The sequence below is a fragment of the Pomacea canaliculata genome, linkage group LG12 (assembly GCF_003073045.1).
Source record: "Pomacea canaliculata isolate SZHN2017 linkage group LG12, ASM307304v1, whole genome shotgun sequence".
Lineage (NCBI taxonomy): Eukaryota > Metazoa > Mollusca > Gastropoda > Architaenioglossa > Ampullariidae > Pomacea > Pomacea canaliculata.
The window spans coordinates 12,256,298-12,271,153 of NC_037601.1; the positions used below are offsets into that span (position 1 = coordinate 12,256,298).

The following is a 14,856-nucleotide window of genomic DNA, read 5'->3' on the forward strand; positions in this document are numbered from 1 at the left end:
GCCGGCCAGCGACACGCTTGCGCAAGCCTTACTGCGGCGTCCTGCACGGTGGTATGGCAGTGCTTCTATGCATTACTGCCTTTCACAGGAAGAAAAAATAGTAATTGACGTGGGTAGGCCGAGGATCAAAAACCAGCTTTATATGACATTTCCATCACCAGTGTGAGCTTCTCTTGTGTATCATTGCCACATGACATAAGATTTATCACTTAGATAAAAGAACTGACATATTAAATATGTAAATTATCTCTCTAAGGAAAGAATTTTTTCTCCTGGTAGTTTGCAGCACGTTACGATGTAAAATTGGGTGCCCTTCCGAGTGAGTGGTACTCATGAAAGGCGTGTCCGGGGTGCCTGGGTGCATTCTGTGGCCAGCTATGGTCTGGATACGGGTACGGCCAACGAAAACATCCCACAAGCACAGTCCCTCACGACCAGCTACCCAGGACAACTACAAGCCTCCGATCGCCAACGAATGAGCGCGGCAAGTTTGAGAGGGTAAGGTCGGAAAAAAAATCAGTTGCTTGATACCCATCTATCAGTCCATTTATGACTCGTCATTCCACCAGTACCGTATGTGCATATCTGTACGTCAGTCGTCGGAGATTTTCAGATTGGATCCATTGAGTCCCGATTATTTTCTGCTTATTCTATCATGGTTTTCTAGCAAAAAATTCTTAATTACATAAGAAACCCTAGACATCTTACCGTGATGCGAATCCTCTCCAATCAGTAAGTTCTTTGTTTTGTGAACACAGGTTAAGGTGGGTCTTCAGAGGGGTAGAGAAGGAAATATCGTCTTCAACCGTGGCTCACTCCGGCAAGAACGATTGGTTCAGACCAGAAAACGTATTTCCTCCATTGGAAGACCTACCCAGCACTGCCCAAGCGCTTCAGCATGCCAGGGTAGTACAGCGTGGTTTCTTGAGAGAGGTGTGCTGGTTACCAATGACAGCTTTGTAAAACAGTAAAAGGTGACAGACCGAACGAAAAACAAATAGACAACAAAGACAGAAAATAGAAGCAATGAACAAACCAACAAAACAAACAGGCGTATTGATACAGATAGATAGAGAAAGGATGCTGAAGGTGTTACAAGGTTCGCGACTGTCAGTTTCAGCCATACAGCCTGTGATTCTGTTGGCCAGGGATGTAACCTCTTGTCGGACGATTTGCAGGGGCGAGCTGTCAAACGGTGCCAGGGCAACGGATGGATATTGGTCTCAACCTTGAACACCTGCACTTACGAGAGACAGGGTCGGCACCGCGGTTCCTAACTCTCTGCGTCAACGCCAGGCGCGACCTGGGAGCAGGTAGGTATAGGAGTCTAAATTTTTAAGTGTTTCACCGGAAGCTATAGCTATTTTCGAAAAAAAAATTTTTTATGTTATACTCTTAAAAGGAAATCATGAAATTTGTTGGTGTGTTAATGTCTTTGATATGTTTTTGTAATAAGGAATAGCATTTGTGTGATTGTAACGTTTTGTTTCATTTCTGAAAAAAACGTTTCTGTTTACCAAAGCGGGAAGTCATTTCACTTCTCATTGCTGTACTGCGTTAAAAAATATGTTTATAAGTACCAATATTGTTCATGATTAAATCATTACATGTAAACAGATAGTCTGCTCATATTTGAACACTGTGCTATCATTAGGACATATTGCAAACACTCCAAAAATTCCAGGCCTGCATACAGTTTTCTGTTCTTGTAGCAGGACAGTGGGAGGGGTGAATAACAATATATTCCTACGGGGCTCTTTATCAATATTAAAAGCACTAGTAGGTTAAAATGTTTGTCTTGTCGAATCTAGCGAATTTAGGATGTGTCTGTTTGGTTGTTTAACAGCGTTTCCAACAAAAATAGAAAAATTTTCTGGTACACTGCAATGCTAACGCCCGCAGTTGTGTTTTCAGGCCCTAGGAGAAGGGGATGTCTTTGCTATTCTTGGACAAGGTGACTGTGTAAGTCGATTTATATCCAACCAGTGTTTAACGTTGTCGCATGACTATCCAGGTCACTGATGTTATTAACCTTTATTGATGTTTAAGCTTACAAGCACGTGCTTGTTTGTTTGGTTTGGTTTGTTTGTTTTAACGCCTGCCATGCAAAAGCAGTTCACTGCATCCTCTGTTAACTGATGGGTAAGACCCGAAGCACATCTGATGATCAACAGACAAATGCTAAATAATCCACCAACACCTAAACACATTTTATCTTCCAAGCAGTGAGCTGGTCACATGACACAAGGACATCCGTTTTACAGGACGACATGTTCTCTGTAGGATTAATGCAATTCTGATTCTGGTGTCTTGTACAGGTATGACTGGCTTACGCGGGCAACTCCAGCAACATGGATGGAGGTAGGAGTATTGATGATAGGTTTTCTTTTATGTGTCACTATCTAATTACATCAAATAATCAAATAAAAGTGAAATTTAGGTGTTTTTGAGCTAGTCAAAGTGGAACATGTTTCAGTGGGGCTCAATCACTGAGTAAGATGGTCATATTCAATTCACTCTATGTGCACTATCTCTAGGTGTAAACTAATAGACTTCTTATGGCATAGATAAGTGGAACGGGATCAGTGGATCCCTCATGGAGATATTTGTTAACTGATTCTCCTCGTCTCGATGTACAGTCGAGCATACTGTGTACGGTCTAAACTGTTCTTCACTCAGGCGAACCTGGCTGATGGATTGCACTAAACTGCTCGTGCGTGGACGCCAGCCCAGCGGCCGGGTACCAGTGCGTTTATAGTAGGTTATCTTGCTCCTGGTTTCTGGCATATTTTCATCTGTTCCTTGTCTTTACAATAATTTGTAATTCTTGTTTTTTTAGTGGGGAGAAATTTTTAAAATGTTTTCTTTAAGGAAAAAGCGTTAAAGAACACACTCTGGCGGAACACGTTATGAAAAAAGAAAAGCTTAGAATAATTTGTTTACTTCTTTGCAAACGGCAGGTGCCCACGTACACTAATTTACCTGAAGGATGCCGGGAGGTTAATGCGAGAAAGGCGAGAAGGCGGTGTTGCGCTTGAGGTTCAGTGCCCTGAGGAGGTAGGTTTCTTGTCTAACCTAACCCTAACCAATTAACTATATTATAATGTTTCAAACTTCTTCATTTATTGAATTCTTTAACTTGACCGCAAAAAGGTGGGGACTTGGTGGGTAGGTCACTCTTACGTCATCTGCCCTGGTCGTTTCTGAAGATCTACTGCTCTACGCCACCACCTTCAGGTTTGCTTAGGTGCCAGTCCATTGTCACAGTTGTGTAAAATAATTTTGAAGCAAGACAACATTCTTAACAATATTTTTCGTCCTGGCAAGGCCAAGGGTGTTTCTACAAGGGACAACCTATCAGCAAGGAGCGAAGTGGCAGGGACGGTTGCTCTGTACGACTGTGTGTGCCTCGACGGCCTCATGCAGCTCCAGTGCAGTCAATTGTGAGAAAACTATTTTGTTTTGTGCTTAGTAATAGAGGTTTTGTCAGACTGATTTACTTTTTATAACTTTGTTTTCTCTCCGATTTTTATTTTGCTTTCCGTGATGTGTTTGGAATCTTCTGTCTTTCATTTTGGATGTGATTCTTTAACATTGTTTTCTACAGTTCATGAATTACATCGCCCTTACCTGATTTCATAATTTTTCTTTTCTATTGTTATTTGTGTGTCGTTAATGTTATGTTCTGAAACTAGTATCGGAGAAATATTTTGAATACATTAAATGGGGAGAGCGAGAGAAAAAAAAGTGATACGCCAATCTTATTATTTTTTGGAGCTAGAAAATCGTTTAACATTCCACAAAGTTTTTCTTAATTGTAGCCACGACTTTTTACAGCTGCCCACAGTGGGGTACCTTACCAGCGCGATTGTCCCTACAAGACCCTGCTGCTGGAAGTGCGTTGCAGGGCCATGTTGCTGTGTGCACGGGGTGGAACAGTAATTGAGTTACAAGATCCTCGCTAAACGAGGAACACTGATCTCATGAAAACTCAGTTACCATAGCGACCGCAACATCCTGGTACACTATTATCGATCGATCATAAATACTGCTTAATAAAATATTCATTATTTGAAGCCATGCTAACTATATATCAGCTGAACTCGATCTGTGCATGTCTTTGATAATGTGGATTGCTTGTTTGTGGGTGGAGAAGTCTGTGTTACCCGTATTGTCAAATGTTTACGAGTGTGGATAACCGTCCCTGTCCTTGATATTACAGTCAACATGAAACGATCATTTGATAGTGTGTAACAAATGTGCATGTCTTTGATGACAAGTGTTTAATGGGGTGTGTGAACGAAAATCTAAATTGAGTGTATTTACGATTTAATGCGAAGAAATAATTTTCTCCAAGCCATATTGAAACCAGTCACCGATACCTCCCTTTCAAAGAAACATACATACACAAGCGCACATACATGCACACACAGAGAGAAGAGAGGGAGAAATAACTGCCACATGTTTACGATTTTTTGTTCATTTTCCCGAAAGTTTTAATTAAAAAAACACCTCACTTAACAAACATTTTACAAGCAGCGATGCAGAATTACACCAACACATCAACAGCGATGTTTACTTTTATTTCGTTTCTTCTTGAACCCAACACACAGCAGATCTCTTAATTATAGTCCGAAAGGAATGAATATGTATTGGGTTCATTTTAAACGTTTTTATGTAAGAAAATATATAAATAGTGTTTTAGAACTTGTAAGAAGGACCGCACCATCAGAACCTGGAACCAAATTAAACACCACTGCACGAGCCAGGAAGACGATGCAACAGATAATTGCTGCGACTCTTACATATTTATCTACATATAACTGTATATATATATGTGTGTGTGGCAAGAGACATGGGAATGAATTAAAAAAAGTATTTGATTCAACGGGAAGACTTCCAAGTATTATCCAGAGAAAATGCTGTGAAATGTAAATATTATATTCTGACAAGAAATAGATACGCTAATTCATTTGTATACAAAGATATTATTCAATACTTCTGATTAGAAACATTTTCCACTAAAAGTAGTTTCTTTTAAATGAAGAACTGATTATTACCATTTCACACTAGTCACCCTTTTACTTGTTTTTAAAATTGGTTTTAATGTCGATATTTCTGTGTACAGTGGTTCATTAATTTGAATATAAAGATGTTTTGTAGATGTACAGTAAGTGTTAATGAGTGAATATATAATGTGTAGACAGATAAATGGTGTTTAATTGTTCGTTTGTCTGTGTACTAGTTGTTTTTATCTACAAAAGCTGTTCCTACCTCTTCGCCAGCTTACCTGTGTAGTTAATAAAATGTCTTGTAGCCATAGTATGGATAGCCTCCATTACACTCCGTCTGTACAGACCAAGAGCCCGTACAGTACCGTTGTACAGACCACCATAGCCAAAGCCAAGCCGCCCAGCCCCAGGCCAAGACCCAGGCCGCCATACTTGTACAGGTAGGGGTTAAAGTAGTTGTTGTAGTAGTAGGTGGCGGAGGTCATGGCCACGACGGTGCAGAGCAACAGAAGGACAACAGCTTTCATTTTCCTGTCGATATAACAGTTAAACTCTTCCAATGAGCAAAGTTCATTGGTTGTCCCCTTCACTCGCGAACTGGCTGGTCAGTCACCCACATGAGGGGTCTAGTAATTTCAAATATACAGGTGCTTGGACATATTTCATTGAGCTTCACATTTGTAAATTTAGTGTATATTAAGTGAGCCTTTTACGTAGCTCTTCTTCAAACTCTCTATTGTTTTTATTAATTCTTTCTTGATACTGGATTATTATGAGGCAAAAATGAGTGATATTTGAAAGTGTTACTCAATAAAAAGATGAATATGAGTGAATTAAAGTGTTTATTAACTCGATTGTAATATACTGGAAATAATTAACAGAACACTCAAGAAGTTTAACGACTGGAATATACATTTTACTAAATTTTTCTTTTGAAAAACTAAAACTGCCACGTATGCATTCCTATAAAATGCTTATGGAAGCTTGACAAACACTGTTCTTAGAAATCTTTTTTCTTTCTTCTAGCAAAGACGTTTATGAATTCTAAAATTTTTGAATCATTAAATGTCGTTTTCATTTATGAAATAATATTTAATAATTGTTTAGTTAAGTAATCATCTCGTTAGTTATAAATATATGCTCACAAACGAACGCAGATTTTGTAGTTATCTGGTAAAGCCATTCATGACGGTGTTAAAGTTAGAGGTTAGTATCTAAAAACTGACCCACTACTCAATAATTAAAGGACTACATTTCAAAAGGCCATTTTGAAGAAGGACACGTCTTCGCAAACAACTTAACATAATCAAACAATTAATTGCTATTTGGTCATATTTAAAGGTCCAAGCTCTATCGAGGTAGTTAAAACAGGAAACAGGGTACTTACTGGTGTTGTGAGGGTGGACGTCCTTGTGTTTGTGGCTGAGAGAACAACGGATGTAGTCCAGAGAAGGTTGGTCACTTATATAGTCCTGTTCTCTTCCTAGTGACCACTACCTGTCTGATGTCATTTGGCCATGATGGATTATGGTTTAATGCTACCTAGTAGCTCACCTATTAGTAACTGCAGGAGCAACTGATGGGTTTAGTGCTGTGGGGCATGATGAAAGTACTTTGGAATAAGTTTTTGTGCCGACGAGGTCATTCCGATATTTAACGGGGCTCGAGGCAAAAGACGGCCTGGGTCAACGTACGTAAAAGAAATTTTTCTAGAAGAATTATCTTTTCGTTTAATCTCGTTTTCGCTGCACAGGACAGTGCGAAAATATGAGAGAAGGAAAGAGAGGGAAGAGAAAAAAAGGAGAAAAAAGTGATGAGATGGAGAGAGGGAGAAAAAAATAAAACAGAGAAAGAAAGGAGGAGAGTGTGTCTGTGTGGATAGTCGAACGTTCAAAAAACATGTTGAAGTGTGTACTAACCCAGGAAAACATGATACTACTTTGCATAATTGTTAATAATTACGCAGTTTTATGAATGTAAAATTTATTAATTATACAAATATTGCGTGTACTGTGATGTTAAAGGTATTTTTGGTCATGAATCTTTTCTCTCCTTCTGTTAGCTATAGTTTTTCTCCATTTCCCTTCATCTTTACGAGAAATTTTTTATGGTAGTAAAAAGAGGCGGATAAACTTGGAGTTTCCATTTCTCAGTTTTTTTAACCTTTCATTTCTGTGTTGACCTTAGCATCTTTGCACTCGTTGATCTTCGTCGTTCCAAGCCCATCTCACACAGACGAACTCTACTTCCTCCCTTGTCGAAGGGCTCGGTCTCCAGACATCCTTGTCACACCCTGTTGACACGGCAAAAGGTCATCTGTCTCATCATACATCATCCATCGTTTGACAGCAAGTCTTTTTTTAGTCGGGAAAGATCATGTAGCCCCCCATCATGATGATGATGATGATGATGGTGGTGGTGGTGGTGGCGGTGGTGGTGGTGGTGGTGGTGGTGGTGGTGGTGTAAACGCTAGACTTCATTCGAGCGTAGATGAAGGTAATAATAAAGATCGGGTTGGGGGAGGGCATGAACATAACGAAACTGTGAACATAACACAAAAACATGAGTGCTCGTAACCTGCAGAGGATCATCAACTTCTCAGGAGCACTTGTATCTACGGCAGGGAGGCCCATGCCTCCAGGCTTAGATTGCGGGCGCTAATAAAATAAAGTGTGTGTGTTTAAAGTAGAAAGAGAGAGAAGAGAGAGAACTGAACCCAACTGCAGTGGTTTGTCACAAGGGGCGTAGAGAGAAGCTGCTGTGTCGAGTTATAATAATGAATATTAAAATGTTAGCCACCTCTAGTGTTCACTGAACTGAAGTTAACTAAACCTTTCTTCTTAGTCTCTATGGCGACACCCGACTATACAGACAAAACACGCAACGAAATCAGAAAGTCTTTCTTTATTTTCATCTAAAGATAGAACCGCCTGCTGTGGTCAATATACAAATATCAACATTTGATGTTAGGAGGTTTTATTCTAACTTCAAGCTCAAAGTCACGTGTCAGTGTAATTTGTCTCTTTGTGGTTCCTTTCCTGTCGGGTAGAAATATCATTTTTCAGTATTTTTGGATCGTGAAGCTTTAGAGACTTGAATCTGAAACCAGCAGCGCAAATTTCTTATTAGCACAACAGCTTAAAAAATTAAAACAAAATATATTTTCTACCTTCAGCTTAAAAAATTAAAACAAAATATATTTTCTACCTTCCAACAAATTCAATGACATAAAAGGAGCACACTGTAAAGATCAAGTGACCAGTGTCTTTATTTAGTAACCTGCTGTAATGACTTTGGATGTACGAGTGACTAACGGAAATCGGCAAATTCTTCCAACCTTCAAGAAGATTAACGGAACAGTTCTAAACCCGGTAATAATGAATACAAAATGACAAATGAACCTAAGAGTTATTGTAATTTGGAAAAGTGTACACACAAAACTAACAAAGAAAAAAGTGTTAGTTACCAGATAAGGCAAGTGATGCATAATAGTATTTGTTCTTGTTCTTATTCTTTAAACATATGAATATACAGAACAAAATGAAGACAGCTCACCAAAAGTCGGATGGCCATCATCTAGTAGAATCCTTTTGAGTAAGAATAGCCGCCATAAGCACCCCCTCCATAGGCACCCCCTCCATACAGACCTGCGCTTCCATAGTTTGATAAACCGTACCCGCCGTAAACACTTCCGAGTGCAGTTCTGCCATAACCCAAGCCCACCAGTCCATATCCGGCAACATTCTTTTGATAGTAGGGAGGGATGATGATCTTAGTGTTGTAGGAGTCATAGGCCAGGCTCCCAGCAGCCAGTGCGCACAGCAGCAAGAAAACAGCAGCGTTCATGGCGGAGCTGCACATCAAGGGAATGCACATACACACACATATATATATCCCGCCATTAAAAGCTCACTGAGGTAAAGTGAGGTTTAAAGTGCAGCACTATACGTCTGTTTACTTGAGGGGAACAGCCTGAAGCGGTTTAAACTATATCATCAAGTAAGAAAGAAAATAACTGCGATTGAGCGCTTGTGTGTGACAAAAAACTTGCTTACAAATATATTTATCATAAACATATAGTTTTCTAGTTGTACAAAAAAGTAAAACTTTACTCTCTGTCAATGTGTGAGCATGTTTGTCTCTAGACAAACACACGTAAATTAAGCAAACAGTTTACTGTTTTCTTATACATTTTTTTGTTTTGCTGTACAGTACATATAACACAAGAGGAGCACATGAAACTCAATGGTAATGATGAGAGAATGTCGTGATGATGACAAAGAGCTTGAAGCTGATGATGATGAGATCAACGATAGAATGGTCCACCTACGAACTTGTATTACTGGACTGCTGGCAGACGATTTTTTTTCCAGTTAACTACTAAAACGAGGCATGAGGCTACAAAGCTTCCGGTTAAGTCACGTTCATTGTTTAGGCTCGCCGAGACTAACAGCGGAGACTTTCGCGAGAGGCTAAGCGTTGGTCTCGGCAGACAGACAGCAGTCCACCTACACACATCCGGGGTATCAAGTATCAAGTTTTGTTTCAGCCTTGACGATTCTTTCTGTTTTTAATGTTTTGGTCTACACGCAAAGCCTGTCACATTTTGTGTTTTTTCCTGACGGATCGGTCTGTCATCACACTTTATGGGCTGTCATCATTTTTAATGAGTGGCATCTGAAGTTTATTTATTACTTATCGCATTGAAAGGTTATAAAATTAGTTCATGAGACACTTATTTCATTTTTAATTTTATAATGAGAATATTTACGGTCATTTAAAGAAACAGGTTTGGTGCTGTTCTTTGAGGAGGCTACAAGAAAGTTTATAAATATAAATAAACTCTTGTCGGTTTAAATGTTAACATAGTGACTGAAGTCAATGTCAATGATTTCTCTGGTGGTTTTTTTTTTTTTTTCCCTTTACAGCTCTGGTCGTTTTTCGATTGTAATTTTTGTAAATTTTTTACAATTAAGAAAGTTTCTTTTAAAGAATTTTTAGTTTATTTTAAAGAAGAAAGGCAAGAGCTTACTAAAAGAAACTAGTGTTACGTTTTCCCTACTTTAGTGAATTTTTTTAAATGCTCGTATTCATTGCTGTTAATGTTTTATAAGTTTCATAGTTTTTATTTAGATTTGTCGAGCTGAGCCACGCAATACAACTGTTACAATACAACTTGCGTGCAACAGAACTCTCTGGTATAGGAGAGTAATTGTCTTCTGCTTTCGCAGTAGCAGGTGAGAATGTCAATGTTTGAAGCATAAACATGTGCTTATATTTTTGGGAATTATTTTAAAATGAACTTCCCTCGATCATAAAGAAAAAAATGCTACTCGGCTTTTCCGTTAATTAATAAAAAGGGAGAGACTGAAAACAAACAACAGAGAAATGATCGAGAGAAAGAGAAAGACGAGACAAGTTAAAACGGCTGAAGAGATTGATAGATGAAGGGAAGGAAAAGAAAAAGCTTTATACTAAAGCAAAGACACAAGAATAAAAGGGGTAAAGAGAGAGGTAGAAGAAGAAAAAAAGACAAAGTGGGAGAAACAGTAACAAGTAGAGACAGCAGGAAGACTGAGAGAAAATATAGATGAACATACTTACAGGTAAGACTGGAGGTACCTGTCGTCGCCTGACCAAATTTTGATTGAAAGAAAGCGAGGCGTGTGTCGACTCTCTCTTAACCATGTCCTAATATGTAAGTCCTAAAAGCCCCCCTCAGGCCATTTCCCAGAGATTTTTAAATAATATTTTTACGACTGGAAATGAAGGCTTTGGCATTGTGATAGTTATATTTTTATTTGATTGATCACCTGTAGAAAATCTCTAACACATATGTCCTGTCAAGCTTTTTTCTGGGATGGAGGGTGACAAAAATACATTTAAAGATTTTACGACCCTGTTACTCCAAGTTCATAAAGTAATTTACAATAACAAAGTAATATTATAAGATTAATATAATGTAAGTTTATTAGACGAAAGTTAGAGATCATTGGTAAGAAACGAATTAAAACAAATAGCGAACAAAATGGTAAACGATTATCTAGAGCTGTATATCGGAAGTATATTTTTGTAAAACTCAGACTGAAGTATGTAATGTTGTAATGTTCAGAAGTCAACCAATGAAATGAAATATACTATTAAATTTTGATATTCAAGTATGTTGGTGTATTTGTTATATTTACCCAAAGTAGATTATTAATTCTGAAACACATGAATTTCTAATATTTAATAAATATATTAATTAATTTTTTAAGGATGTATTTTTCCATTTACACATTACACATATTACAGGCTGTCTCATTTCATCCCTTTAGATTCATTTAGCATTCTATGTCAAATATTGCATAATTTAAGAATATCTTCATTATTGTGCCCCTGTGTTCGAGAGGTTGAGATGAAAAGAATACTAATATTCAAAGTTAGTAGACATTTCAGATATAGTTTAGTTTTATTTAACGTCAATAGGAAAAGCAAGGAAAATATATATATATATTTTTTTTCTTTTGATGAATGGCACCTCATTTAACCGAAGTGGGTATTTTCCATTTAAAGAAAATAAACGTGGTGTTGTCTTCCATTTTTTCGTGGTGACACTACTGTCTCGTACTTGGACGTTTGAAGATAATTTATTTTAAAAAGTGTGGGCTCGGCAGTTTATCCATTCATTATAGGTCCATTGTCTTGCTGCTGTTTGCTACTATTATGTTGCATTATTGTCTATCATGCAAGCATTCAAATAAACCCAGTCTCACCCAGGCGGGAGGTTTTTTTTTTTTTAGAAAAGGAAGGGAAGTCACTCTTCTGGTGGTTAATACAAGCAGCAGTTTGCGCCCTTGGAACAATGCCCGCCTCTGGATAAGGTTCGGTCACAAACGCTTCAACGATCCAGTCACACATGAACTAACATATCCACATCCACACATACATATGAACGGCACACTAAATAAAATGTAGGGGAAGCTTGTTGAGAAATGCCGTTACACACCTGCACACCTCATTTAAACGTGAGGATGGAAGTTTCAGTGCAACTTAAGATTTATCCGGATTGTGGAAAGATCACACCGCGTGTTCAATTGTTATTACTATGAATAAATAAATGAAGAAAGTATGAATAAACTCTCTTTTCACTTTCAAATTTTATTCCCAAAATGTCCGTTGTATGCACATGTGTTTCGGTGTGCTAAAGAATTACAAATGTTAATAATTAGTTCTGGTGTATACAAGAGAGCATTTTAAAGTTTTCGTGCTTTTACGTGTGCGCTATTATCCAGTTTATTTAAATTTACTCAAAAGGTACTGAGTTTTAAACAATCTGAACATCTCCATGCACTCTTTATACTTTCGATTGCTGTTGATCAGTTTGTATACCTTCTGTTACGTGAGCTGCTATTGGTTCAGCTGCGGTAATAATATCGATAGAATTATACGAACTTAATGATATAAATAACTTAAATTAGCTGAGAATTTTATTAAGTTAAAACATTACTATTTGCCATTACAATCTAGCTAGTAGAGCAACAAATTAAAGTTGCCGACATTTACTGAATAATATTTGTTGTAAAATATAAGATATTTGAAGAAAGGAATTTAATATGTTTTGTGTCTTTTTTTGAGGTTTAATGTCAAAGGTCATTTTTTTGCTAAAAGTGTTGTTCATGAATGAATTTTCCATCCTTTGATGTTACTGTCTTCTAAGCTGTAATTCTACAAAGTCTATACCAATCTCCAAGCACATTCTCGCCAAAGAAAGAAGCAGCAACAAGAAAGAAAAGAGAAGCACGCAGTGTTGAAGAAGTTGTTGTTGTTGTTGTTGTTAATGTTGTTATTATTATTATTATTATTATTGATTGGATAGACTGACACACTTCTCACTACATCAAAAATATTTTTTTTAAATTACTAAATTAGTATTAATTAGTGCAAACGGAATACATTTAAAATCAATGAGATTATTTTTACAAATCTTACTAAAAAAAATTTTATTCGTTGACTAGATAAATAACCAATTTTAAAATTATTCTACTTACGTTTTAATATCACACCGTTTTATTTCGATGTGACACAGGCTCACAAATTAAAAATACAGTCAATAACAAGGTAACAAATATTTCGAAGCTTTATTAATCGAAGCATGACAGCATTTTCGTAGGTTGGCTATGAATGTACGTTTCCACGACCTGAAACAAACAAACAAACATTGCATTAAACGGACTACACTAGCAACATCCTTTACTCTTAACTCAAGGAGAAAAGAGAAAATTTTGTCTCCGGTATATGCATTAAAGTGCTAAGTATTCAATCGGTCGAAAAAAATCTACAAACAAAGAAACAAACAAAAAACAGTTTTTTGCTTACCTAGTATTTGAGACACGACTGTGTGGTGCATCAGTAAGGTCATTAGTATTTGCCTCCATGACCACCACCAAATCCAAAACCTCCGCCAATACCTAGACCACCGCCAAGGATGCCGACAGTTCCAACTCCAATTACTCCACGTCCGTAACCGCCGAGGCCGCCCAAGCCGCCAAAGCCGCCGAAGCCGCCGATTCCTCCGTAACCACCGTAGCCTCCATAGCCTCCATAGCCACCATAGCCTCCATAGCCACCATAGCCACCATAGCCTCCATAGCCGTATTTAGGAATGACGAGGACCTTCGCGATCCTAGGTGGGTAGTAGAAGCTAGCGAGGCTGGTAGCCACCAGGGCGAACAGCAGCAACACAACGGAAACCTTCATTCTGAAACAGAAATGTGTAAATTTATTAATATTCCATTTCAGCTTATCGTAAGCCAAACTGGCTTTGTATTTTAAGGTAGAAAAAGTCAGAAACTCTTGTAGACAACACTTTATCTGCTGTTAGTGTACGCATGTTGAGACCACTAACAATCCACTGATTAAGTCGACCTCTTTACCAATCAGCCTTCGACACTTTGATTCTTTTATCACCATTAAGTCTGAGTCAAAATTCAACTTTTCAGAACAACGACCTCCCTGTAACCATGAACGTGCACAATCTGTGTCTGTAATTTACTTTGTGTATGATTGAGTGCATGTTGTAGAACAGTGGTTCTCAAAGTGTGGTCCGCGGGCATAAGTCAGGTGGTCCGCGGCTGACAGTCGTCATATGTCAGCAAAGTGATGTTTAAATCGCCACTTAGGCTTGTAGAAAACTTCAGTTAAGTACTTAGTTTTATGTCAACTTATTACTATACTACTGTCGCAAAAGGACATTTAGTTTTGAATTGTACTGAAACTAATGCGGCAAATTAAATTTGAAATTCATAGTACAGAGTGACTTTAGGCCTTGGTGGTCCGCCATATTTTTTACTTAAGAAAAGTGGTCCACGGTCCGAAATACTTTGAGAACGCCTGTTGTAGAAGATCGCGAGTCTGTTATACACCAATATATATATAGGCCTGGTTATTGACGATTTCGTCTGTAAATGATTTATGTAAAGCACTCTGAGCAAAGTTTTGGAAAGGCGTTATACAGATCCTCTTTTACTATTATTTATTATTATTTATTATTATTATTATTTGTTATTATTATTATTCTTGAGTACAATATTTTAAGAAAAACTCATCCTTAATAATAAGAAAGGAAATAATTAAATTGATGTATACAAATAGCGCTCAATGAAAAGATATTGAAATACCTACTTTGTATGTCGGACTTTCCTGATGTTTTCCAACTGTTTGGAGGTCGGGTACAGGAGGCGGTCTGCTCTTCTACTTATATAGTCGTCTTCTGTAGCCGCAGGGTTCATATCAATCAGTTTTGACACTTGTATGGAGCGGGATTTAGAAACGAAGATTTTAAGACTGTCTGACCGATTAATCA

General features: G+C 37.8%; 3 protein-coding genes across 3 annotated transcripts in view; all 3 read right to left on the bottom strand.

Moving 5' to 3' along the window:
- The window catches only part of LOC112577370 (neuropeptide-like protein 31), a 12,789-nt gene extending 7,292 nt beyond the window's left edge, over positions 1-5,497 (bottom strand). The window contains exon 1 of the mRNA XM_025260430.1: positions 5,378-5,497. Within this exon, the coding sequence (XP_025116215.1) occupies positions 5,378-5,497 (120 nt within the window). The remainder of the gene's footprint in view (positions 1-5,377) is intronic.
- Positions 1-14,856, bottom strand: part of LOC112577016 (acanthoscurrin-1-like) — a 162,409-nt gene that overhangs the window by 31,371 nt on the left and 116,182 nt on the right. The window lies entirely within an intron of this gene.
- On the bottom strand, positions 13,119-14,753 carry LOC112577021 (neuropeptide-like protein 30). The gene is made up of 3 exons (XM_025259938.1): positions 14,676-14,753; positions 13,371-13,752; positions 13,119-13,192 (listed from the first exon to the last, which is right to left on the bottom strand). The coding sequence occupies exon 2, from the start codon at positions 13,749-13,751 to the stop codon at positions 13,413-13,415; it is 339 nt and encodes a 112-aa protein (XP_025115723.1). The 5' UTR covers position 13,752; positions 14,676-14,753; the 3' UTR covers positions 13,119-13,192; positions 13,371-13,412.

Coding starts and splice junctions, on each gene's coding strand:
- LOC112577021 (XM_025259938.1), bottom strand. CDS start 13,751: ATGAAGGTTTCCGTTGTGTTGCTGCTGTTCGCCCTGGTGGCTACCAGC.